The sequence below is a fragment of the Elgaria multicarinata genome, chromosome 14 (assembly GCF_023053635.1).
Source record: "Elgaria multicarinata webbii isolate HBS135686 ecotype San Diego chromosome 14, rElgMul1.1.pri, whole genome shotgun sequence".
Taxonomy (NCBI): Eukaryota; Metazoa; Chordata; class Lepidosauria; order Squamata; family Anguidae; genus Elgaria; species Elgaria multicarinata.
Window position 1 is genome coordinate 12,393,827 of NC_086184.1, and position 25,306 is coordinate 12,419,132.

At 41.2% G+C, this 25,306-nt stretch overlaps 1 protein-coding gene across 5 annotated transcripts in view; it reads right to left on the reverse strand.

Moving 5' to 3' along the window:
* Positions 1 to 25,306, reverse strand: part of PHKB (phosphorylase kinase regulatory subunit beta) — a 150,285-nt gene that overhangs the window by 69,443 nt on the left and 55,536 nt on the right. For all 5 annotated transcript variants that reach the window (XM_063141265.1, XM_063141266.1, XM_063141263.1 and 2 more), the window contains 4 exons: positions 17,115 to 17,178; positions 8,740 to 8,835; positions 5,556 to 5,753; positions 2,789 to 2,846 (listed from right to left, as the gene is read on the reverse strand). In XM_063141265.1, the coding sequence (XP_062997335.1) occupies positions 2,789 to 2,846; positions 5,556 to 5,753; positions 8,740 to 8,835; positions 17,115 to 17,178 (416 nt within the window). The remainder of the gene's footprint in view (positions 1 to 2,788; positions 2,847 to 5,555; positions 5,754 to 8,739; positions 8,836 to 17,114; positions 17,179 to 25,306) is intronic.

Sequence of the window (25,306 nt, forward strand, 5' to 3'; positions counted from 1 at the left end):
AAAATATTTCTAAGCTTCCTTTCAGGGCAGAAGCCCTCCCAAGGCCGATTACAACATTGCATTTCATATAATTAAAAACAAACGAACAAAAAAACTGATACAATAAGGCAGCAAACATACACAAAACTACAGATACCAGTAATAAAATGTCACTAAAAATCTACTGCATAATTGCAGCTACAGAGCTGAGCCGTCTTGTAAAACATAGTCAGGGGAAGGCAAGAATAAACGAGTAGGTCTTCAGGGCCCTCCTAAAAGCCTACAATGATAGGGCCTGATTGACCCCAATGGCAACTGTGGGGCCACTGTGGAAAGGGCCCCATCTTGTGTCCTCGCCCACCTAACTGCCCTCAAAGGCTGGCAAGTGACATAAGACTCTCTTGCCGATCTTAAAATGCAGGCAGGCTGATACGGGTGAAGACAGTCCTTCGAGTAATTTGGTCCCAATTAAAATTATGGGGGAAACGATGGAAAAGACTAGATGGCAAGAAATGTATCATTTTTTCAAACCATACTAGCCTACAGGGTCATCCTATGAAACTGATGGGGAAGATCCAATGGTGTGCTACTGCTAGCACTATGCATAACTCAGTGCTAGACTCAATGGACCTTTGGTCTCATCCAGAATGGCTCTGCTTAGGTTATTATTATTATTATTATTATTATTATTATTATTATTATTATTATTATTATTATTATTTATATAGCACCATCAGTGTACATGGTGCTATACAGAGTAAAACAATAAAATAGCAAAACCCTGCCGCATAGGCTTACATTCTAATAGAATCATAATAAAACAATAAGAAGGGGAAAAGAATGCACCAAACAGGCACAGGGTAGAGTAAAACTAACAGTATAAAAGTCAGATCAAAATGAAGTTTTAAAAGCTTTAGAAAAAAGAAAAGTATTTAGCTGAGCTTTAAAAACTGCGATTGAACTTGTAGTACGCAAATGTTCTGGAAGAGCGTTCCAGGTGTAAGGGGCAGCGGAAGAAAATGGACGAAGCCGAGCAAGGGAAGTAGAGACCCTTGGGCAGGTGAGAAACATGGCATCAGAGGAGCGAAGAGCACGAGCGGGGCAATGGTGTGAGATCAGAGAGGAAAGATAGGAAGGAGCTAGACTGTGAAAAGCTTTGTAGGTCAACAGGAGAAGTTTATATTGGATTCTGAGGTGAATTGGAAGCCAATGAAGAGATTTCAGAAGTGGAGTAACATGGTCAGAACGGCAAGCCAAGAAGATGATCTTAGCAGCAGAGTGGTGGACAGAAACCAATGAACTGATGTGAGAAGAAGGAAGGCAAGTGAGAAGAAGGTTGCAGTAGTCCAACCGAGAAATAACGAATGCATGAACAAGAGTCTTGGCAGATGAGACAGACAAAAATGATCGAATCCTGGCAATATTAAGATCAGACATTCAACTGCATCTCTCCTTCCACTACGTGGATTAGTGCAGGTGGGTATAAAGTCCTTTTCAGATGTGGCACCTGTGCCAAGGAATGCCCTTCCTAGGGGTGCTTGCTTGGCTTTTTCATTGCTTAATTTCCAACACTTAGTAAAAACATGGCTCTTTAAGAAGGTATGTGGGTAATTGGTAACTTGATTGCTGGTGGTGATCTGAGTGCTGTGTGTGTTATGGGGAGTTCTGTTTTACATTATATTGTTGGTTTTGGATTGTAGTTTTCCTTTGTTTTGCATTATTGTTTTTTGTTTTTCATTATTTTAATTGTTCTTTCCGGTATTGTATTTTTTTAAAAAATCTAATTGCTAGCCAACTTGGATGCTTTAAAAATGAAAATTGGAATACAAGGTTTTTAATATATAAATTTCTTTTGGGGAGGTCTATTGAAATTGAAGCTCTTATGGGAAGAAGACAGAGACTTTCTGCTGGATTGGGAGAACTAGCCAAGGAATATTTATTTAACGTAGATATTTTTACATCAGAGTTCAATCATATTTCCAGGTTGCATTAAAAGAAGAAATAAAACAACATTTAAACACACATACACACACAAATCACCCCACAAACACTCCATAAACTAAACGGTCTCAAAATCACAAAAGCAACATAAAATGGTAGGCAAGATTAAAACTGTATCTAAGAGCCAGTGTGGCGTAGTGGCTAAAGTGTTGGACTGGGAGTCGAGAGATCCAGGTTCTAGTTCCCACTCGGTCATGGAAGCTCACTGGGTGACTTTGGGCCAGTCACAGCCTCTCAGCCCAACCTACCTCACAAGGTTGTTGTTGTGAGGATAGAAATGGAGAGGAGGGGGGTTATGTAAGCCACCTTGGGTTCCTTGGAGGAAAAAAGGTGGGATATAAATGTAATAAACTAACTAAATAAATAAAAGGCTTGGGAAAATAATAAAAATCCTATACTCGTTCAAGCACCATTGAATTGAATAGGATTTACTTTTGAATAGACATGTATAGTTTTGTGCTGTTACCTTAGGATCTGTGAGCCAATAGAAGTGTCTGTTGTGATACGACAGAAACAGTTTAGAATAACCAAACCCAAAACAAACTTATTACACTCTTCTCAGATGTAAATAAGTGATGGCTGTGTACAACAGAACTTTTGCACACTCAGCTATAAAGCTCACAATAGGAAATCATTTTATTCTACAAGCACTGCAAACATTCCATTCATTTTACTTAGGTGGCAGAATTGTCACTGGGAACTTTGGCATAAGCAAGTAAAACCTTCCCTCCTGGACTGCTAAATCTATTTCACGGCAGCATTCCAAGACTCATCCTTTGACAGAGTAAGAACGCAAAGTCATACTTACCATCAATCATCATGAAAATAAAAAAGATAGGAAATTCACACTCGATCCCATCAAAGAGCTGAAATTAAACAAAAAGAGGAAATTATAAAAGGCATGCAGCAATTTTAATTACTGAAATACATTCCAATATCCCACTACCTGTGCAAAGAAACCAAAGAAAACATGAAAACAAATTATTCTTTTAAGTGCAACAACTTATTTGAAGAAAGAAAAAGGTTGTTCATCTTGCTACGTAAAGATTTGCAGTACTTCCAAAGTGTCGTAGCGCAATTTTATGCACAAAATGTGACACGCAATTTTTCTTCTCAGCAAGGGATTTTTCATTCAAATTTTTTTAAAAGGTGAAAATAAATGTGCTTGAACGGAAAATGGGAACTTCATTCAGACAGCCTTTAATGGCAAGCATTAATACTCAGCAGCACATCAAGATTTGATTATTAATATACTCGAGCTTGTAGTCAGCTGTGAAATTAAAAAAAAATGATAAATAATGTGGCTGTTGGTTAAGGGAAGCAAACTGTGCATTGAGTTTGAAATGTAAGCACATTTACCTCTAAACAAATCAATCAGAGTGGAAAGTGCTGATGCAGTATTCTTGGTACCGCATATCCAAACTACTACAACAAGTAAGGTCTCCTTCACTAAAATGAATTGCGAGGAAGTGCCAAATGATTCAAATGGTTTGTTGGCTCCCATCACTACCACCCCTTTATACAGTTAAGCAGGGGAGGTTTCTTGCAACAAGGTTAGAAGAACAGGATTAGAAGAACGCCTCGCACACAGCCTCACTCCGCAGATTTGGCTAAGCGAAATCAGGAGTAAAAGAACTAAGCCAAGTTTGATGCAGAAGTCAGGCCCAGGGAACATAACTTCTCAGGCAACACCTATCCTATTCTCTGCTTTCCTTTTTTTCTTCCCTAGGTAGAGAGAATTTGTCCTGAATTACAGCTCCAATTCGATCTTCGGCACAGCACGGGAGCACACACGGGGAAGGTGCAACTGTGACACTGCCAATCTATTAAGTGTGGTTAAGAGACTAATGGACCATAGGTCTGTGATTTCCTCCCTTGCATATATATGAAGATGCTTCATACTGAGTCAGACCACTGGGCCATCTAGCCCCATATGGCAGGGGTGGGCAATTTGTATGCCCCCCAGGACTACATGTGGCACTGGGTGGGTGGCAGGGGCTGCACATATGTGCATACCCCCACATACTCATACATACATTCACACACTTCCTTTTACCCACTGATACATCCTGATGCAGATCGCTGGGCGGAGGGAGAGCCAGTGTGGGGTAGTGGCTAAAGTGTTGGACTGGGAGTCGGGAGATCTGGGTTCTAGTCCCCACTTGGCCATGGAAACCCACTGGGTGACTTTGGGCCAGTCACAGACTCTCAGCCCAACCTACCTCACAGGGTTGTTGTGGAGGATAAAATGGAGAGGAAGAGGATTATGTACACTGCCTGCCTTGGGTTCCTTGGAGGAAAAAAGGTGGGATATAAATGCAATAAATAAATAAATAAATAAATAAATAAATAAATTAAAATAAATACCGCCATCCCTGAGATGCTGGGTAGGTTAGGCTGCAAGGTTAAAGCCCTCCCATTGGTTATCTCAGTGCCCCTACTCCCAGAGAGCCCCAGCTATTGGGCAGTATAAAAATCTAATTTAAATAAATAAATAGTCATGATTGCTGGGAAGAGGGACAGGCTTTAACTCATCATCTTTGCAGGAAAAATCCTGCTAGGAAAAAAAGGATGACTCATGGTTTGAACCCGTTGTTTCGCAGGCTGGTGGGAATCCAATTCTGCACGGGCATGATTCTCCTCACCTGCCTTGTGTGGTGGCTGTGGCAACAGCAGCATGTGTGCATGTGAAGTGGGCAAATGGGCAGGACACCTGTGGCATGCTGTGCAGGCGGCCTCTGAGGGCCGCATATGGGATGCATTTTGCCCACCTGTGCCATACGGCCCTCTATGACTAGGAAGGGCTCTCCAGGGCCTTTCCCAGGCCTACTACCTGAAATCCATTAACTGGAGATCCTATCCAACTTTTAACCATAGTTAAGCCCAGCGTTGGGAATGCGAGGAATTGGTACACAGTTCAACAGGGAAAGCATGTGACTGCACAGCTCCATCTCAATCTCATAATTATACTTAAAGTGTTGCAAGCGTTATGTCTGCACAGGCCCACAGCGATATCACCTTTACATGTCTCTCATGGAGCCCATATAATGTTACGAGTCTCTTTAGTGCCTTCCAAGAACTGGAAGACACTGACAACTTTAGAACTGTAGTTTAGAAGAAACCTTAACATTATCTACTATAACTCTTCATACCGTGCCAGAATCTTATAAGCAATACTGCTAATGGATTATCTAGTGCAATTTAAATGATTGTCAAGTTGTCTGGAAATGAGCTTGGCAAAACTGGCACTAAGTCACTGTTTGCAGAATACAGCTGCATGAATGGCTTCCTTTGACTTACAGAAAAAGCAATTTTCTTACGTGTTGGGAATTCTGAAGAACAGAAATTTAAGAAACACCAACAAAACAATCTGATCAGGCATTTGGCTAAACCAAGCCTTCATAGATGCTGCTGTCATCTTCTATTACAATAAAAGTAGATTATATATTGAAGTGCTGATATAAACTGCACTCAAGCATGTACAACCATGTCAGTACAATGCAGGTAATTAGAGCCTGATATTCAGAGTCAGGATAAAATAATCCCTTCCCATATCAAATAAACAGGAGTATTACCTTAATTTCCGCTGGTTTATAGTAATGACGGTTTTTGTCCTCCAATGCAGTTCTATAGCCATCTCTCAAAAATCGTTTGAACCCATGTTTGCCTTTTAACTTTCTAACCACCTTATCAATTGTTTGGCTGTGCAAAACTTCATCATCTACAGCAAATGCTGGGTAGCTTATACAGGGCAGGAGAGCGGCATCGGTGTTCTGAAGGAAGAAAAAAAATATCCAAATAATGGATGACAAAGGACTTAAGTGATTAAACGTACCATGAAACAGAAATCCAAATAATAGTAATGGTGATCTATGTTACAATATCTATGCATGAAGTACCCCACACATAGAGTCCAGTTTTCAAGCAATGATAAACTGGGTTCTGAGGGAATCCTGGATTATCTTTTACAATAATGCTTGTGAACTCTCTTCCAATCGGGAGCAGCTAAACAAACTATGGACCATGGCTCATGACTCTGGCTTGTCAGGGAAGAAATAAGCCAGAATTCTCAGTTTGCACGTCCTGGTAAACAAACCATGGATCAAAGATCTGTGGTTTGGTTATCTGCCCCTGCTTGAAGTAGGAGTGATCGGACAGCATGCATTGCTTCATTCACAATAAGTCGAAATTCTTCAGCATTCTGGCTTATTGTTAGGTGTTAATTCAACCACTGTAATGCCAATCCCTAACTCCAAACCAAGTTCAATGGGTATTCCAAAATGCACATGAAGCTCTGTTGACTCTAAGATTTCTCTCTTACTTCAGGGACAAGAGCTACCTCCTGTATTGGAATGAGAGAAGTTGAGCAATGGGGCTGACCGGGTCTGGAAGTCTACGTGGAGACCTCTTTTCATGGAAGCTCTATTCACACTTTGGAGCACGAAACAAGGTTTGGTTTAGAACCCTTCTGAACCAGTTCAGTCTATGTCTCTGCTGAATCTATACAGCTGCACAGCCAGTGCAAAATTCTAAAACTATTCCCACTCAACAGCTTAAATAATATATATATATATATATATATATATATATAAAACAGTTTGGTTTTTGTATAATGTTTACAATGAATATAAATGCAACTATAAAACCATGAACAGTAAGATAAAATCATTTATAATTATAATAAAGGAACAGTTTTTGTCCTGTTATTTATCTGTGATAAAGAAAAGCAGTTTTGGTACTGACAGTCTAGAAGGTCTTCGCTTACATGGTTCAGTAATCAGCACTTTTCAGGTACTTCTGTACTGTGAGCAAGTAGAAAAACCCCTAAGGAAGTTTCCTTTGCAATAAGAGTTTGATGGGGGGTAAACCTAATTACTTTATAATTAGCAAGAACAACTTTAACATCAGGACTGCAGAAAATATAAGATAACTGACAGCTATTCAGATCCCAGAAGAGATAATGCAAAGAAGTTTAAAGCTTAGGATAGAAAATAAAGACAATAAATTTCATTACATTACTGGTACATATATTATAAAATTGTGGGGAATTAATAAAGCAATGAAAAAGGACACGCTCTGAAACATATGAACAGACAATTGCAATCTTCAGGCCTACATTGCTGTGAGAAATATAACGTCCAAGGGTGGAAGAAATTTTAAACAAAATCGCTGTCCATGACATTTTATTTTAATTTTCTAAAATTAAATTTTAATGTTTCCATGAGGCAAATATAGCAGTAATAGTGAAAATTAATGGGTTGCTTAATTTGTGGAAAGGCAGGTCCAACACCATGAGGAAGTACCATCCAAGGACCAATGTACAATCTATCAACCCCAAAGACAACCAATATATACTTCTAAAATAGAAAAGTTTGCAGATCTGAAATTTTAGAGATCTAATGCCCAGAGAGTGAAGAAAAATAAGGGCTGAATCTTTTAGAGACAATGCAGATAATGTGTTCTGCTCTGGATGTCACATTGCAAATAGGTCATGAGCAAAAGGTCTGAACCTGATCTGCATATTTTAGGTGAATTTTCATGAATTAGCTGCCAAACAACATTTGATATGTATCATTATTCTGGAACTGTTACCCTCAAATGCAAAAAGCTTAAGTCACACTTGAGGGCAGGCAACCTTGACCCATGAATGTATAAAAATGAATGTTTTAAAACAACAACATATATTTCTACCTGCATCTTTATGCCTTCACATTTTCCAACTTATCTCTGTGGTTATGAGGCCAAGGGGATGCAATGTTAAAAATAAAAAAATACGAAGTTGAGATTCTTGGGATTTTTAAACTCCACACTCTATGTGAGACGTATGCCATCTTGTCCTAGAGTATGGTTTTATGCTAATAGACTTATTAAAAAACTGCATTATATGAGGTTTGTCACACATTTGCTTTAGTCCAGCTGAGGAGATCTGCACATATAAGCAGATTTATGAATGCATATCATTTGCAGGCCCTGGATACATATTCACATTCTCCTCTGAATGCATGTCAGAGTGAGGGTACTTTGAACAGTATGCGCATTCTGATGTGCACCTGAAAGCACAGCCCTCTGTGCACTCTCATACAACTAACTGTGCCTTAACACTTACTTTTATGCCCAGCTACAGTTGGACCACCATCAACTATTTCAACCCGTGAAATGGAAGAAAGCCAATGGCTACTCAAGTTTCCCACTTGGATACCAACATCTTAAAACCAACTTGGCAGTATATTATGACTATCATTAGCTATGGGGCATAGAATTTTTTTTTTGGCCCCATTGTCACCACTGGTCAAACAGATTTTGCAGAGTTTTGAAGCATTGCAAAACTCTGCAAATCCTGTTTCAACACAAGGCTACTGTGGGGTGGGATTGGAAAACAAAAATGGCTAAAGACACCACACACAATAGATCTAGAATACTGTTTTCTACTCTGTCAACTGTCTTATTATTAATCTGTGTAAGGCACACGGGAGCATTTTTGGCTGAAGAGCACAGTAAAAGTCCTGTAAATAAGTAAAATAAAAAACAATTGCCCATTCCAGCCTTAAAGAATGTTCTTTTTCTAACTGTGAAAGACAAGTCTTAGAAAGGTCTCTCCTGCACAATAGTATTTAAAGAACAAATTCTAATTCCCCCTTAACCCATCAACTTCACATCCTTTATTAAACGCGATATTAAAATGGCAATATAGCTAATATCTACATCCAAATTCATTCCTGCCATGTTCTGTTAAATTCTATTTCATCAAAAATTACTTACATGAGACCTTGATTCTCGAGGAAGCAGTGAACAAAGAGTTTGCCTGTTCCGGTTGTGGGCATCAAGGTCTACAAATATGACAGACCATGAGCAACCCTGTAAATGGAATAGAAAATTAATACTACAAAAGATATGCATAGCATTGTAAAGTGAATCGATTCCTTGGATATCAAGACTGCCATCAGCAATGATAAACCAGTAATTTTTTAAAAAAACATGGTATTTCCAAGACAAATGTACAGGACACTATTTCATTAATATTAAAAGGATTAAGCAGATTTAAAAATCAGTTAGCAGATATGGGGTTTAAGATTACAGAAGCCTAACTCTTCAGATTTATTTACCTCTGCTATTTAATTACACCTCTGGCAAACAGATGAAAGCTTTAATTATGCAGTCAATAAGTTGGTGGGGGGAACTTGAAAAAATAATATAGATCTGGCAGCAGAATAGTGGATTCAGCACACCTAGAAAATCATAGTATCAGTGAGGAGCTCAACCAGAGTTTGCATGAAAATATGTGTTGCAATGGCACATCAAATGCCAATCGCCACAAAGCTGTTGTGCACACGGTAGGCATCAATAGGCTCTGTTGGTCCACTGGAGGCCTGACAGCTGAACAAGCCTTAAGCATATAGGACTGTATTCATTCACATCCATCCATTGCTACTCTTGCCTCCTTCTCTTCCCTCTATCAACTTCCCTGGGGTTGACTCTAAATTCCTAGGGCAGAGGTCAGGAACCCCTTTCAGCCTGAGGGTCAAATTCAATGTTGGAGAAGCTCTCAGGCAAAAGAAGTGGAGCCAGAAATAAAAATAATAGAATCCCCCTCCTCAGTTTAGTTTAACGTTCTTGCGTCCAGTAACTAAGCCTTACAAAAGGCATTGCAACCTTTTAGGATGGGGGAAAGCTGGAAAAGGGCATGGCCATTTAGAGACCCCAGGAGGGGTAGTTTTGGCTTCTGGATCAGAACTTCCCCACTTGTCCTAGGTGATGAGGAGCTGTCGATTGTGAAACTCTGTAAAACAACACATAAACGTATGGATCTGTCCAATTGTCCTTTTAAATGTTCCAGCATGCAACTTATCCTTGAAAGTTACAGGACCTTTTAAGGCCGCATGACCTTTTCTTCCTGAAGCTCATTTACACCATGCCATTTTGCTAACATAGCAGAATTTTACTCAACGCCACTTCTGCTTGCTGCCCATCCTAGTTTTAACGTATTTGTCCATTTCTAAAAGTTACGGCGTGATTTCTTCTCTTAAGAAAATCAACAACAGCTAGTTTACTATCAGCTGAAGAAGTCATAGAGAAACTCTCAGTATGCAATTACTGGATCCTCTGTGATATATATAAAAAAATCATTTTTTATCTTTTGGATTAAAATAATAATAATGAAAGAAACCTTGCAGTATTTCAAAGCCAAGCATAGGTCAATAACCCCAGACTGATTTTTTAAGATGTGCAATTAAGCCATCCTGCTCCTTAACAGAAGCTCAAATTGCTCTCAAAAATGCCAGTACTCATTTACACACTTTGAAGTGTATGATCAGTGGAGATGTTTGGAAAGTGATGCTGCAAAATCTAATTGCGCAGTTTGCAGCAACTGCTTTGCAGCAAGAATATTTTATCATGTTGTTTTCCATGTTCTTAATTTTTGTGGATTTACATTGCAATCCCATACATGGCTACTCAAAAGTAAGCCCTACTGAATTCAATGGGCATTACTTCCTGGCCAGTAGGTAGAGGATTGCAGCATTATTAATTTTACTGTTAGGTGTTTTTACGGTGCCTCTTGATACTCGTAAGCTTCCAAATTCGGAGGCCTACGAGTATCCAGTGCAGAGTGGGAGGCATCGCGGGGGGCGATCCCACCCCCTTCCGTGCGTCCCACCCTGCATTTTAGATAGAAGGCCATTTTTACTTGTCTAGTTGAGGCACTGGGAGAGAGAGAATGCTGAGGTGGTAGAATGGACCAAACCACATCAGGCGGCAGGTCACACCTCTGAGGGATCTCTTATGCTAACAAGGAAGAGAAAATCAGCACAGCAGACAAAGGACTAAATCTGGTTGTTTTGATCTTTAAATGGAGACCCAGTCAAAAGTACACCCTACCTGCAGCCCAAAGTCATATGGTTCATTCTACCACCTAAGCGAACTTCCACTGACTCATCCTTGGTTGAAGCTTGTATTTAGACTTGATGAGGAAATTAAATAACATTTTAAAAGCAGGAGCTTTTGATACCATGGCAGAATAATAATAATAATAATAATATGATTTTTATTATTAATAATTATTATTTGTCTTTCTAAAGTGAATTCTGGTTTTATTTCTATTTTCTTTTTTACAAGCTTATTAGGCTCAAGTGCTGGGAAATTAACTAACAGGTTTTAAGCAGAATGAGTGAGACCTGCAATAAAATATTGTAGTATACCCTCATCATCCTGTTCAGGGTTCCAGCCAGCCATGACCTTTTCCAGGACACTATAAGCTGTTAGGAGCTCCAGCGGGGCATTCCACCATCCCGCAAGTTTTTCATTTTTCCTTTTCCAACTGATGCTCAAGATTCCATGGCTGCTGAGCATTCTTAGTCTTTATGGAGCTGTTTGGTGGTGATTTCGTCGCCTTAGTTTTTAGGGTTTTTGTACTTTTACAAAACACCAGGCTTCTCCCGAGTGTGCCAATATCACCGTTTTGTTTCTCAGTGGCCTCACTATGGCTCCACGGCTCCCAGTAATCACCTCCCAAGTTTGGTATTAAAGGGAGTCATGAATGCAAGTTAAGCGTAATGAGGGCCATGCTAGCGTAAAATGGAAACACTTAACTCACAGCCAAATTGTGATCAATAGATGCTTTCTTTTGCTTGCAGGAGGCTGGGATAGGGCAGTGCTCAGTGACCTCCAGCTGTGTGCCTGAACACTACAAATCCCCCCCCCCCAGGTCAGTTGCTGGGGCAACCACGAGAAATTTCCCTGGGCTGGTGGCCCACATCAGTTGCCAAGGCAACAGCAAGCACATTCCAGTAGCATCCAGGAGTACTGGGAGAAGAAATGGCATGGAGAAAGCAGGCTCAGTACAAAATACAGCAAGAAGAACAGAGAGGATATCTGTCTCCTGGAGGAGAGTGAAATCCCCTTGCGATAATCAGTGCTGGATCCGAGGAAATAAACAGGTCACATTTACAATGGACCCATTTGGGTCCAAAAAGGCACCGCGCCACACACAAAAGTTGGTATTTGGTCCCAACATGGGAACAGCTCCAGCCTTTGATTTACTCAGTTAAAACCTTTGAAATCTCAAGGAAGAAGAGAAAGTTATGGGGCATGAGTTGATGTGTGTAGACTCCTAGTGGCAAAGATAATATGGAAAGCAAACTACTCATTGGATTACTACTGTCACTTTATAAGGGGCGGGACATGCTTGTGTTCAAAACATGTCACTGGCTCAGAGTTTATTATTACAGCCCTAAAGCAGGTGCTCCCCAGAACCAACGTATGATGGAAGGCAGCAGGGCCAGTATCAAGGCTGAGCAGCTTCAGGTACTAGCCAAGATACATCCCTAGTAAAGAGCCACACTGCTGACTTCCAGAGGCCCTCGGCCCTCCTCTTCCTCACTGCTGCTGCCTGTTCACCCACCCTCGCAAGCATGCGAGAAGGCACAGCAGCAAGGAACAGAAGGAGCAACCTCTACTTAATTTGCCCTCTCCTTCTCAGTAGTGGACCAGCCTGGGCCCAGAGAGAAATGGCAGTGAAGGCAACGGAAAAGAATACCCTGCGCATCTTGGCCAAGGGTCCCCAAAACCTGGAGCTGAAACTGGAAGGAGAATGGGGAAGGAGTGGGTGGATGCCTGTGGGCCAAGCTCTTGGCAAGTGGTCATAGGCTTTATTGTTAGAGATGAGGAAACGGTGACATTGGCTTTAAAGTGCTGGTTCCAGCTCCATGTAAGGGGAATAACTGAGCATAACCTGTGCTCCTAGGGATGCAAGCAGCCCTTGGCCTAGTTTCAAGAGCCCTCTGCAATCAATCAGCTCAGAGCTCTGGCAAGAATAGGGTGACCAACTGTCAGGATCTCCCCGGATTTGTCCTGGTTTTTGTCCTTTCCATGGTGTCAGGGGGGATTTTCTATAATTTTCAATAATGTCCTGGAATGACACACCTTCCCCTTTAAGGCTGCCATTAGCATGGCAGGAGGGAATGACATGCTTTCTTGAGGCACATCATTCCCCCACCCCAAGCTCCAATTGAGGTCTTAAAGGGGAAAGTGGGTCATTCGTGGACATTATAGAAAAGGCCCCAATTGGAGTGGATGGTGGTGGTGCAGAATGAAATCCTTTCCCCTCCTCCACTCCAATTGGGTTCTTTAAGGTTGCGGGGGAATAACGTACTTTCTGCAGGACTCAGAAAGCTGCTTCCCCACACACACACTAGGTGTCCTCTTTTTTGGTTTCCCAAATATGGTCACCCTAGGCAAGAACAAACTATCCCCACCACCCCTGGCAGCTGGCTAGGCAGCGAGGAAGACAGACAGAGAAGGTGCCAAAAAGAAGGGGGGAAGGGGTGTCAGGAAGAGGGAGAGAGAGGGCGGGAGCCAGAAAAAGAAAGAAAAGGGCAGCCCTGCCCACGATTGTCTTGCCAACCACTGGTTTTGTCCTCGCCTACCACCAGCATGGAGTCCCTGACGGATTATTCCCAAGGGAATGCGACCCTCAAAAGAAAAAGGGGGAAAGTTTCCCCATCCCTGCTGTAAAGGCAACTTCTCACATGGGGATTTTCAAGACAGGGAATGACTCCACAAAATGCTCTCAGGTCCACGTACTGTATTTCCATGAAGATGTAGTCAGAACAGGCAGCACCCACAAGGCCACAAGGCGACTTAAGCTATCAATTTGCCAGCTCCATATTTCAAAGCAGGCAGTTGTATATCCATGGAAGGCATACAGAAACCAAACACGCCGAGCATTGGTATTTCAAGGCCAGACAAAGGTTACTTGCAAACGCTAGGGCTTCCAAATCCCCCAGATTAAGACACTGTTAAATTAAAGATGAAAAGGATGGGTTTTTTCCTGCTAGCTGTTTACACTTTGGCCTGTGCTCATTCTCGCTATAAGGATCCAGTTTAAAAGTTAGCTGAATCTCTTTAAGAAGTCTTAAGCTTTTCAGATAAGCGTGTCTGCTATTTTGCATGCCAGCAGTCCCTTGCCAGCGGTGTCCATAGCTTAAACAAAGACAACAGCATTTCCACAAAAAGAAGCATCCACCATTTTTTTTAAAAAAAATAATTTGATTCTTAGAGTGTAGCTAACTATTCCATCAGACATTCTCAGCTTATTTCTTTTTACTGTTTGGACTGTCTTCCTACTGTGTATCTATCCCATACTTCTGATTTGTAAATGAAAAGAGTATTATTGTAAGCCCTACACATAACATGATTAACATATAGCATTGCTGTTTACAGGTGCAGTTTTTCATTTAGATACAAAAAGTAGGGGAAAACCAAGGTTTCTAAACAACTGAATTTGCAAGTATACACACATCAATTGATTGAATCAATGTGTGTGTACTTGCAAATTCTGTTGTTTAGAAACATCTTGTCTGATGGTTGTCTGCTTTCATAAAGAAGACATACAGACATTACAGAAAGGCACACAAGCTTCTGACAACATGCAGTAGGGATCATCAACTGGAGTCCCTAGCGCCAAATCAACATACACACATGCACACACTACTAGGAACTGCAGCCACACAATGAAATTATCAGAAGACAAAATGAAGTGCTTCTTCACACAACATAAAATTAATTTCAGATGTGATGTCCTCTAGGCTGAACGGCTGTAAAGGAGAATTAGATTAATGCATGGTGGATAAGCTTGTCAATGGCTATTAGTCATTACAGCTAAATGGGACCTCTGTGTTCTCCCCATGCTCCGTTTCTTATTGAACGCCTTACTCCAGATTCTTATGATGTGGACAGGTAACCACTAGGAGTGTTACGGAAAAACTGGAGCCCACACGGAGAAACTGGAGTCCACACCAAAGTTCTTGTCCAAACAGATAGCTTTATTCGCTAGCGAAACAGCAGCCCGGGATGAGTCCACGGGCAGCTGCCCTGGGGACCGGGAGGAGGGGCTTTTTATACACGCCCCTCATGCAGAGGAAACGCCCACACTTTTACACAAAGGAATTGCGTGCGCATCTTGGCAGCATAGCACAACCGGTTCAAACCTGTTCGGTAGGAATGTCTGCCTCGGACTTCAGGCATGCACAAAGAGCACGGCCTTCATTAAGGTCATAACCGGAAATGACAGCCAGTTCCCTCACAGGAGTAGGGCCTTTTCTGCAGTGGCACCCACCGAATGAGATCCATCAGGCCCAGAACCACTTTTCATTTAGGTGGCTAATAAAAATGTGGCTATTTAAGACAGCTTTTGGCTTATCTTTTTAATGCTGTGTCTTTATGAACATTGTTTTTCAGGAATTATCTTTATTTGTTCTTCAGCCTGGGATGTGAACACTGGTCTCTTGTGGTTGCTGTTCTTAGGAGTGCTCTTGTTATAGCCACCTTAAATCCATCCGAGGGCAGGTACAGGGTAGAGGAGAGCAAGATCTAAGCTTTTAAAATGAATAAATAAATGGTAATGGCTCTGTGTTGCTCTTGGAGAGCAACAATGGTGGAAGGCTATTACAGTAGTAGTTTTTTATTTATGATCTATCGATCACAGACATAGAGAATAAAAATATTAAATACATATTACAAAAACAAAGTACATAGAAATGTAAGAGCAGACCCATAAAACAATCACAGAGGGTTTGATTTGGATAATTTAGCAACTTTCTCTGTGAGATGTTAGTACCCCCAAGTAAAATAATTAACAAGGACTCTAAGGATTGTCCAGGAAGACTTTGCGTAATAGGGTAAATCAACGTTTCTCTAACCCCTTGATATAAACTGCAATTAAAGAAGGCACACAGAATGGACTCCACCTCTCCATTGTTGCAAGGGCAATGTCTCTTATTAACTGGAATTTTATTATATCGAATATCTAGAAGTTTAGAGGGTAGAACATTGCACCGATCCAGAAAGAGTATTCTTCTATATTTTGCGATAGGCAACCAGTTTAAATAGGAAGTTTTCAAAGTTTGGGCCAGGCAAACCCAACGACCAAGAAGAGCGCTTGGTAGAGGTCTTGAAAATCAGCATCCATTAGCCTCTGTTGAACAATAAATTGATCTCTCTCCCAATTCATAGATAACAAATCAGGAGACAGCCCCACCGAGACAACTTTCTTCGCACATTTTTCTTACAGGCAGACTTGGGGGAGGCTATTATCTTCATGCCCTGTTTGTGGACAATATGGGAAACAAGACGCTAGACTAAATGGAGCTTTGGTCTAATCCGACACCCATATCTAAGAGGGGCCGTGCAGAGAGAGAGAGAGAGAGGGGTTATTATAACTTTTTAACTTGGTTTTTTTTTTAATTGTTGCTATGGTTTTTAAGGTTGTTTATAGTGTTTTGATGCGTTTTTATTCCACTGTAGCTTGAGTTTTCTGACCTTTTCATAAGCCGTCTTGGTTGGCTTAAGAAAGGCTGAATAGAAATACAATAATTTAATATAAATAAATAAATAAATAAATAAATAAATAAAGGCATGACAACAGAACTTGCTGGGCCCATTTGGGGGCACAGCTAATCCTGATCCCCCACCATCCATCCCATTCAAAAACAGTTGTTGGCCAGTGACATACAAAATGCACAAGAGGCACGAATCCCTTTCCTTGAGGTTTGATCTGCATTTTCTGGCCTGGAGGGTGAGAGAACTAGAACGTCATTCTGTGATAATGAAGAGAAGGGCATGCATGTCAGAATGGCGGTAGAGCATATGATGAAAAAGCCCTGGCTATTTGATGGATTCCAAATTATCTGAGGGGGGAACCCATAATGAGGCTGATAAAAGCAACCAGTGGTACACTGTACTGGAGATTGAAAACAGCAAAAGAAAGCAGCATACATATTGGTATGAGCAATTGGAGTTGTTTAATGTCTTGATCAAAAGGACTAGAGGAAAACAGGAGACAGTTCTATACATTTCTGTTTTCACAAGAGTTAAATAAATTTCTGGAAGGAAAAGTAATGCCTGTTAACTGAGGAAAGTGCTGATTTTGTCATACTATGAATCCTATACCCAAAGTAGGGAAAATTAATTTTCTAGCCTACTTCCTTAAAAAAAAAAATATAATACAGAAATTGAAGACTGAACAGGCTTTTACCATGTGGGTATTAGACGTCCTTTGATCTGGAATGAAAGCAATTTACTGAAGAACAAGCAGTTAATTAAAAATGGGGAATGAACAAATACTTAAATATTTTTACTACCTGATTGCCGAAGAGGTTGAATCCATTAATTGCTTCTAGGGCTGCTTTTGCTAACCCGACAGAACTGAAAAAGGAAGAAAGAGAAAGAAAGAAAGAAAAACAAGTTGTTTGTTACGCTTACAACTCTGGAAATAAAATCCAACTCCCTGAAGGATAACTTATACATCACATTACTTCTTGCTGAGGGCTTTAAAAAAGCAACACTGAGGTAAAATGATGATGCAGTAGGCTTATTTTATTATTTTTCAGCAGTTTATCTTTAAGGTCACTAGCCATCTGTAAAAAAAAGTGTATTTTCGGAATCACTTTGCGTTTGGACATCTGGCACTGTAGGTTTGAAAGTCTTGTTAAGAGGGCACTGGGTGAAGAAACAATTTCAGTGCTCTATGCACACATCTCTTGAGGAGCTTGATGAGGAGTTGCTAGTGTCATTTCATGTGTTAACTTAATAAAGCTATTGCTTATTAGATACACTGCCAGTGGGCATGGCATCTCATGGGTTCAGAGAGGTTATCAATATGAAAACAATGACCCTGTCATGTTTCTCAAAACCTCCAGCCTTCTTGGGAGACAATAACGAGGCCTGCTAAGTAATCCGCAAAGCTTTATTCAAGCAATAAACATCTCTTCCCACCTGAAGAGAGTCTAACCTCTAGGAACTTTCCCCCTAGGCAAAACTATGCAAACGAAGAGAGACAATTGTCCTTTCAAGAAGAATGGAAAGCCTTTTCCAAGACACTTTAACTTCAGAGAGACTAGTTCTGAGGCAGCTTCTGATGGGATGTGAGCCGGGCTGACTTCCTCTCACCTTCCTTTCGCTCTGCCCGTTTTAGTCTGCGGCGTACCCTAGGATCGGCTAACCTGTGCGTGCTTTCTTCTTCGGAAGAATGTTGGCTTCCCACTGCCTGTGTATTATTTGCCCTTGACGAGCTAAGCTCCAGAGAGGGTTCACTCCTGGCTGGTGAAGAGCCCGTGAGAGCTTTCTCCCTCACTGGTACAGGCTGGCCTGTTTCTGGCGCCGACTCCTCTACTTCAGGGTCTGATTCTGATTGATCACCTGAAACACCTTCTTCCAACCCAGGGGGAGCAGGGCTAGACATGACAGTCTCAGTTCAAACTGCATGAACAAGCCTCCATGAGCCCTGGGTTCATCCATGCCTTCTTCTTTTGTGGAAGCAAGATCAGAACCATCTGCTGCCACTTTTATTAAACCACAATTCCCCATTAGATCCCAACTCAGGGAACTGTAGCTTGTTTAAACTCTAGTTACTGAACAAACCAAGAAATGAAGCCATTATTTGATCATTGCTTGTTCTCACTAATTAGAGTTCAAGTGAACCACAGTTCCCCGGGTTTAGACATGGACCAGTTTGCATGACTTCCACAGGTGGGTTTATGGGAGATGTAGGACCACCCCTGCCCTAAGATAAATGCAGAGAGTGGAGCTTGATTTGATCTTTGCTTTGACTATCAACACCCTGCATTAAGTTTGGAAAATTAGAACCCCAATACAGAGCCAAGTGCATTTACAGAAAATAAATATGAGCTCGAAAAGCAAAGTCAGTTCAAATTAAAGCAAACTTAGCCTGGTGACTTTGCTGCAACCGCATGGAAGGAACTTCAAGCAAGAATGGAAATGGGAACAAATGTCTCTCCACATGTAGCATATTTATCATAAATATAGCTTCTGTTGGAACATTTTCATTAACAGCTTACCATGAAATATTGATTTTAGACTGTTCCTTTATTTCTAACCGTCACACCAATAGGTTTCAAAGCTTTTCAGAAGCAGTGCCAGGGAAAGAAAAGGCTTGTGGGGTTTAAATCTAATTGGTTGAACAAGGAAAAGCTGATTAGAGTGGCTACAAAACTCTGTTCTAAGCAGCTGCCATCAAAGGCTGGTGAAATAATGTATTTTCCCCCTATCTTCCGCTGATTAGAAGTTATACTTACCCAAATAATAGGAATATAGAAAGCTGCCTAACACTGGGTCAGACCAGTATTGTCGACACTGACTGGCAGCAGCTCTCCAGGTTTTCAGGCAGGAGGTTTTCCTGCCCTACCTGGAGATGCTGGTGATCAAACCTGGGACCTTCCTCATGCAAAACAGGGGCATTACCACAGAAGCTGGGTTGGCTAGAGAACACTGGGTCAGACCAGTATTTTTGACACTGACTGGCAGCAGCTCTCCGGGGTTTCAGGCAGGAGGTTTTCCTGCCCTACCTGGAGATGCTGGTGATCAAACCTGCGACCTTCCACACGCAAAACAGGGGCTCTATCACAGAAGCTGGGTTGGCTAGTGCAAAGGTTTCTAAAACAAAGCCTCTGAAAATAAGAGTGACAGAACTTTTGGGACTAGTGTGCCACAGGTCAAGTCCAAAATATTTGATCAGTGTCACGACAGGACCTAATCTACACAATGAGGTGACATATTGGACTGCAAACCCACACTGCAAGTCAAAAGTGGTCTTTTCAGGATGAAAAATTGTAGCCGATTCCCTCTGTACTCATTTTCTACTTATAGGGAGTAAAAAAAAAAAAAAACCCTAAGAAATGTAATGCATCCATCTGTCATTCAAAGTAGTAAAGACCATTCTTCCACCTCAGGATTCTGTCAACACATTCTGCTGCATGCATAGTCTAGTCATAGTTACATATAATTATTATTATTATTATTTATTTATATAGCACCATCAATGTACATGGTGCTGTACAGATTACACAGTAAATAGCAAGACCCTGCCGCATAGGCTTACAATCTAATAAAGTTGTAGTAAACAATAAGGAGGGAAGGAGAATGCAAACAGGCACAGGGAAGTGTAAACAGGCACCGGGAAGGGTGAAGCTAACAGTATAGAGTCAGAACAAACTCAAAGTTTAAAAGCTATAGGGAAAAGAAAAGTTTTTAGCTGTGTTTTAAAAGCTGTGATTGAGTTGGTAGTTCTCAGGTGTTCTGGAAGAGCGTTCCAGGCGTAAGGGGCAGCAGAAGAAAAAGGACGAAGCCGAGTAAGGGAAGTGGAGGTCCTTGGGCAGGCGAGAAGCATGGCATCAGAGGAGCAGAGAGCACGAGCGGGGCAATAGTGTGAGATGAGAGAGGAGAGATAGGCAGGAGCTAGACCGTGAAAAGCTTTGAAGGTCAACAGGAGAAGTTTATATTGGATTCTGGAGTGAATTGGAAGCCAATGAAGAGATTTCAGAAGTGGAGTGACATGGTCAGAGCGGCGGGCCAAGAAGATGATCTTAGCGGCAGAGTGGTGGACAGAGACCAGCGGACTGATGTGAGACGAGGGAAGGCCAGAGAGAAGAAGGTTGCAGTAGTCCAACCGAGAGATAACCAGTGCGTGAACGAGAGTCTTGGCAGAAGAGATATAATGCCCCCCGCCTCTCTTAAACCTGGGCCAGATCTAAACCAAGCAGGATATGACACTTTGAAAACATTTTGAAAACTCTATATGGAGTGTGTCCTGGGCCCCAACGGTTGTCACTGCTGTTATAAACCAGTTTAAAGCAGTAGTGTCGATCCTGCCCTGGTCTGGAGATGTAGCAAAATAAGGTGGTAGAACGGACAGCCCCACTTCAGGTTGCAGATGAGGGATATTTTTGAACGCTCTCAAAAAGGAGCTCTCCCGCCCTCCATTGGGGAACATTAAAATATTCCTGCCCGGGGGGAAAAAGGCATCATATCAAGGGAAAAGATTCTAGGCCAGCCCCCGAAGGCTGTGCTAGTTTCATTTTTGTAGTGAGTCTTTCTTGCAATTCGGCATTCAAAATGTGTGAGGCCTTACCTGTAATCCAGATGAATCCAGTCCATTCTACCACCTTATTCTACTAGGTGCATACACCAAGCCTTAATGTGGCTTTGCCTTTCACCCAGTACAGCGTGAGAGGGACAAGAAGAAGGGAAGGCCTGATTATCTCATAGCCACAAAAGTGTGACACTCGTTTTCAGGCTGCTGCTAATGAGACTTGTGGCTGAGTATCCATGTTCTAAATTACAACAGCAAAGACGCTGAGGAATGTCCGTGTCCAGGAGCCTGTGACTCCTATTGTATAACAGCTGCACTGGCTTACAGTTTGTTTACTGGCATAGTTATAAGAGCTGAATTGCCTTCAAAGCCCTAAATGGCTTAAATCCAGGATATCTAAGGGACCATCTCTTTCCATATGAACTTGCCCATTCCTCAAAATCATCTAAAGAGGCCCTCCTTTGCATCCTGGCAGAGGCAGGATTGGCTGGGATGTAGAAGAGGGACTTCTCTGTGACCACACCCTGATTATGGAAATCCGTGCCTAGGTGTCACGGATCTAAATATATATTTTCTTAACAAATAATAAAATCAAGAAATAAAAATCAAGTTACATTTCAGTCAGAGTATTCTTCAATCCAGTCCAGTTTAAAAATAAACAAAACCCAACCCCTAAAAGAGATAGGCATAGAAATTACATAGGAACATAATACTGCTGTGGGAACTATAGGTACACAGTACCAAGGCATGATAAACCCATCACTTGGATAATTGGATTATCCATTAATGGAGACACTCCTGTTTGTAAAAGCACAAATGAGTGATTTTTTTGGAGAAACAAGATTAGTCAATTGGCACCGTTCCCCCATTTTAAGGCAGCAGCAGCAGCATAAAAATAACTAAAAGGAGTCAACAAGACTGAGGAAGAGCAAAAGCATTAGCTACTGCCTTTTCTCTACATATAAGGTGTACACTCTAATAAAATGGATGTAAGAGCTTGTTATCTCTCTCAGAGGTGCCAATATATACTGTTAACAGGAGCTGGTATGTCTAAAGAATACTGAATAGCTATTCCCAGGAACAAGCTCTGTGATCAGGTATTACGGCTGCTGTTAAATTTGGGGCATTTGATTGGTGCCTTCATGATTGCTTAAGAAGAAGATATAAAAAATAAAGGCACTCCACCATTAAATTACGGCCCACTGCCTCTTGGGCCATCTTTAATCCGAGGCCTCAAGGATTAATTTAAGAAATATGTAATCAGAGCTAAGGACTTCAGTATAACGCAAAGGCTTTTAAGTGTATTGGAACATTGCTGGCTCACTGTATGTACCAAACATTAAAAGCCTATTTTGAAACCACAACTTCCTCACACATAGCACCTGATGTATACATAATTTTAGAAGTACTGTATATCTGGGACATTTTCCTCCCCTGCTTGGTCTTAAGACTTGGTCAAAAACATATTATATTTAAATCACTATATCACTTGTCTACGCCAGGAGCATTTTGGAAGCTCCAGACTTTCCAAAATAGCAATTACCTGAAACTGCAACCATTAAAGTTGCTCCCATTAAATTACCTCCCATCCTGGCTGTTCACCCAATCCACAAGTTCCTTACAGCTGCCTGATCAACTCTTCACTCATTCAAAACATCGTGGTTTCCAGCCAGAGCAGATGAAGTAAACAACAGAAACAAAAGGGATGAAAAAAAAGCTTTCATCCGTGGAAACAATGAAACAAGATTACAAACAATATTTAATTGTCCAGCTACCAAGACATGGAATATCAAAAGCACTGCTGCATCCAGATTATTTTGTGTGTGTGTGTGTGTTCACAAACCATGTATCTGTGTGAAGCATTGAGAATAGTGCTAAGCAGTATCTTTTAAAAATCATATGTAGAAGTTTGGGAGTGAAAGCTACATTAAAAAGGCAACCAGGCAGATGAACAAACAAAATAATCTTAATAGGGACAGACATCATGACAGCAGCATATTAACTGCAGAACAAAAGAGAACAAGAGAAAGATTCTGGTGTCTTTTAAAGGCTCGGAGTACAAAGATGCTGCATTTTGGAAACACCACTATTATCAGCAGCACAGATGGGAGATGTCAAAAATGTTTTTGCAGAAGTATTCGGCAGATGCTTGGAAACAGCTTGATCAAAAATGGTTACAGGACAAATGAATATTTCAGGAGCTCGAACACATGGGAGAGAATCATGCAATTCTACAGAGACGTTACAAAGCTTGCTTTCCAAAAAAATCAGTGGAAGATTGCAGACCTGCAAATCTTCACTGAAAATTCAGCAGTAAAAGTTGCACCGTCTGCAAGAAATGCAATCAGCCTTTTTTTTTCCCAAGGAGAAATCTCAAATACAGGGGTCTGACTTGAGGCTGACCTCTAAGAAATTAAAAGCAAAGTGCACTTTTGCATCTATAGATATGGCTGTTTAATTAACATACTGTCCCAAGAGAGAAACCTTCTCTGAAATGTTACAGAAGAGTGTTACTGGGCAGGGCCAACAGCAGTTAAGAAATAATGACATTCCCCTTCCATGAATTTGTGTTGGGCAGGGATGTGGGGACTTGAACCTGGACCTCCAGGGATAGCTTTTCTTGGTCCACCCAACTGAACCTTTCACCGCTTCTTTTATTATTTCCTTAGTACGGTAGAAATCAAGGACACAACACCCCTGAATTGGATTGGCTGCTCCATAACTAGTCTGTTAAAATGTGACTGTAGGATAAAGGCTACACAGGTACTGGTAACTTAACTGCTTTAATAACTGGCTTCTCAACAGCTCTCTGGAAAGGCTTTTTAGAGAACTGCACCAGGCTCTCTCCTAGACCAAGGCAAGAGAGGGAGGGGAAGAGTCCGGAGACTGTGGACCATTAATTCTTTGTGCCTGAATATAATGCAATGCAAGCATGACTACTGTCAATAGGAATAACTGTCTTACAGCTTGTTCACCATTGTTTGACAGAAAAGCAGGATATAAATTAAGTAAATAAATAACGAACACATTTGCCTGATCTCATCCTCAGGCTCTTGTTTCGACCACCCTGCTGAGTTCCTGAGGTGCTTGCGTGCCTACCCTTTTCTCTGCACTGATCGCCATTTACTCCCTGAAATTTTATCCCTTTCTGACCCTTGACTCAGATATTGACATGGCCCTTCAAAACCCTGAGACAGACATATGGCTTCCTAGTAGCAACATTTTACACAGGAGGCTAGATTAGTGTTCCATATTGCTCCAAATCACCACAGACACTCTCCCTATCAGATACACACTCGACAAGGAGCAGAAATCTCTTTTCCCATGCTAACAAATCAAAGGGGGGGGGGAGAAAAAACGTTTTCCTTCGATTGATTTTTCTCTCCTCCTCTTTCTTTACTACTCCTGTTTCTTTGTTAACCCTGAACCAAGATTCTACAAGTATTAAAAGATAGAAGCCAGAGTTGTATTGCAGTTCTATCACTCTGGGCTAGAGAAGAAACACAGTATAAATAGTTCTACAGCTTTCAAGAATCTAGCTGGCAAAATACTCTTAAACGTGTTTCAGATGTCCGGGTCAAAGCATGACTGAGCTGTTGGGGCTTGTGCCTTCAGCCAAGATGCTCCTGTGGGTTCCAATTCGGTTTTGAATGTAAACTATGGTTTGCAGTCACTGCAGTTTGCCTGATTCAGATGTAATGGCAAATTATGGGTATTGCAAGCCAGGAATATGAGCCTGAAGCATGGCCCCAATGAGCAAGCCATGGTTTGGCCATGACGTCTCCCTTACTTCCCCCCCCCCCCCGCCTCTGCCTTTCTGAACATCTTGCGCTTTGCTTGCACTGGGTAAGTACACAGTTTCTCCAGAACAGAAACCTCAGGTTTATGACCTTGACACTTTCTCTGAAAACAGCCACTCAGCTGACGGACTAAAGTCTGACACTAAAAAAATATATAGCTTAAGGTCTACTGAAATTGTTCTGTTTCTTGAGTTAAGTTACCAATATAATTTTAAATGTGTACTAAAGCAACGAAAGGAAATGTCTAGAATTAATACAAGTATCTCATTTTTATTGCAAGGAGAAGTTACAAATACATAAAATTGCAGACACAAGCGCCCACCTGACTCCCTTAATGTTCCAGCATACTGAAATAAACGCACTGAGCCAATACAGCAAATTTTATATATAACAACTGTCACTATGACTTCTCTTTTAGTCTACAGTATTTGTAAGCTATTTTCCCAGGGAAATTATTACAGTTGTCATCTAAAAGGCCACAGTTCTACTGACTTCACTGCTAATGGAGCACAAAGAGAAGTAACATATAATTTCAGAATTTTATTTCAAGAGGGTATGGGTAATAAAAAGAACACAGTTACAAAGAATATTGGTATTCTTAACACAGAAATAGGCAGATAGTGGAAGTCTTGCATTATCTTGGAGT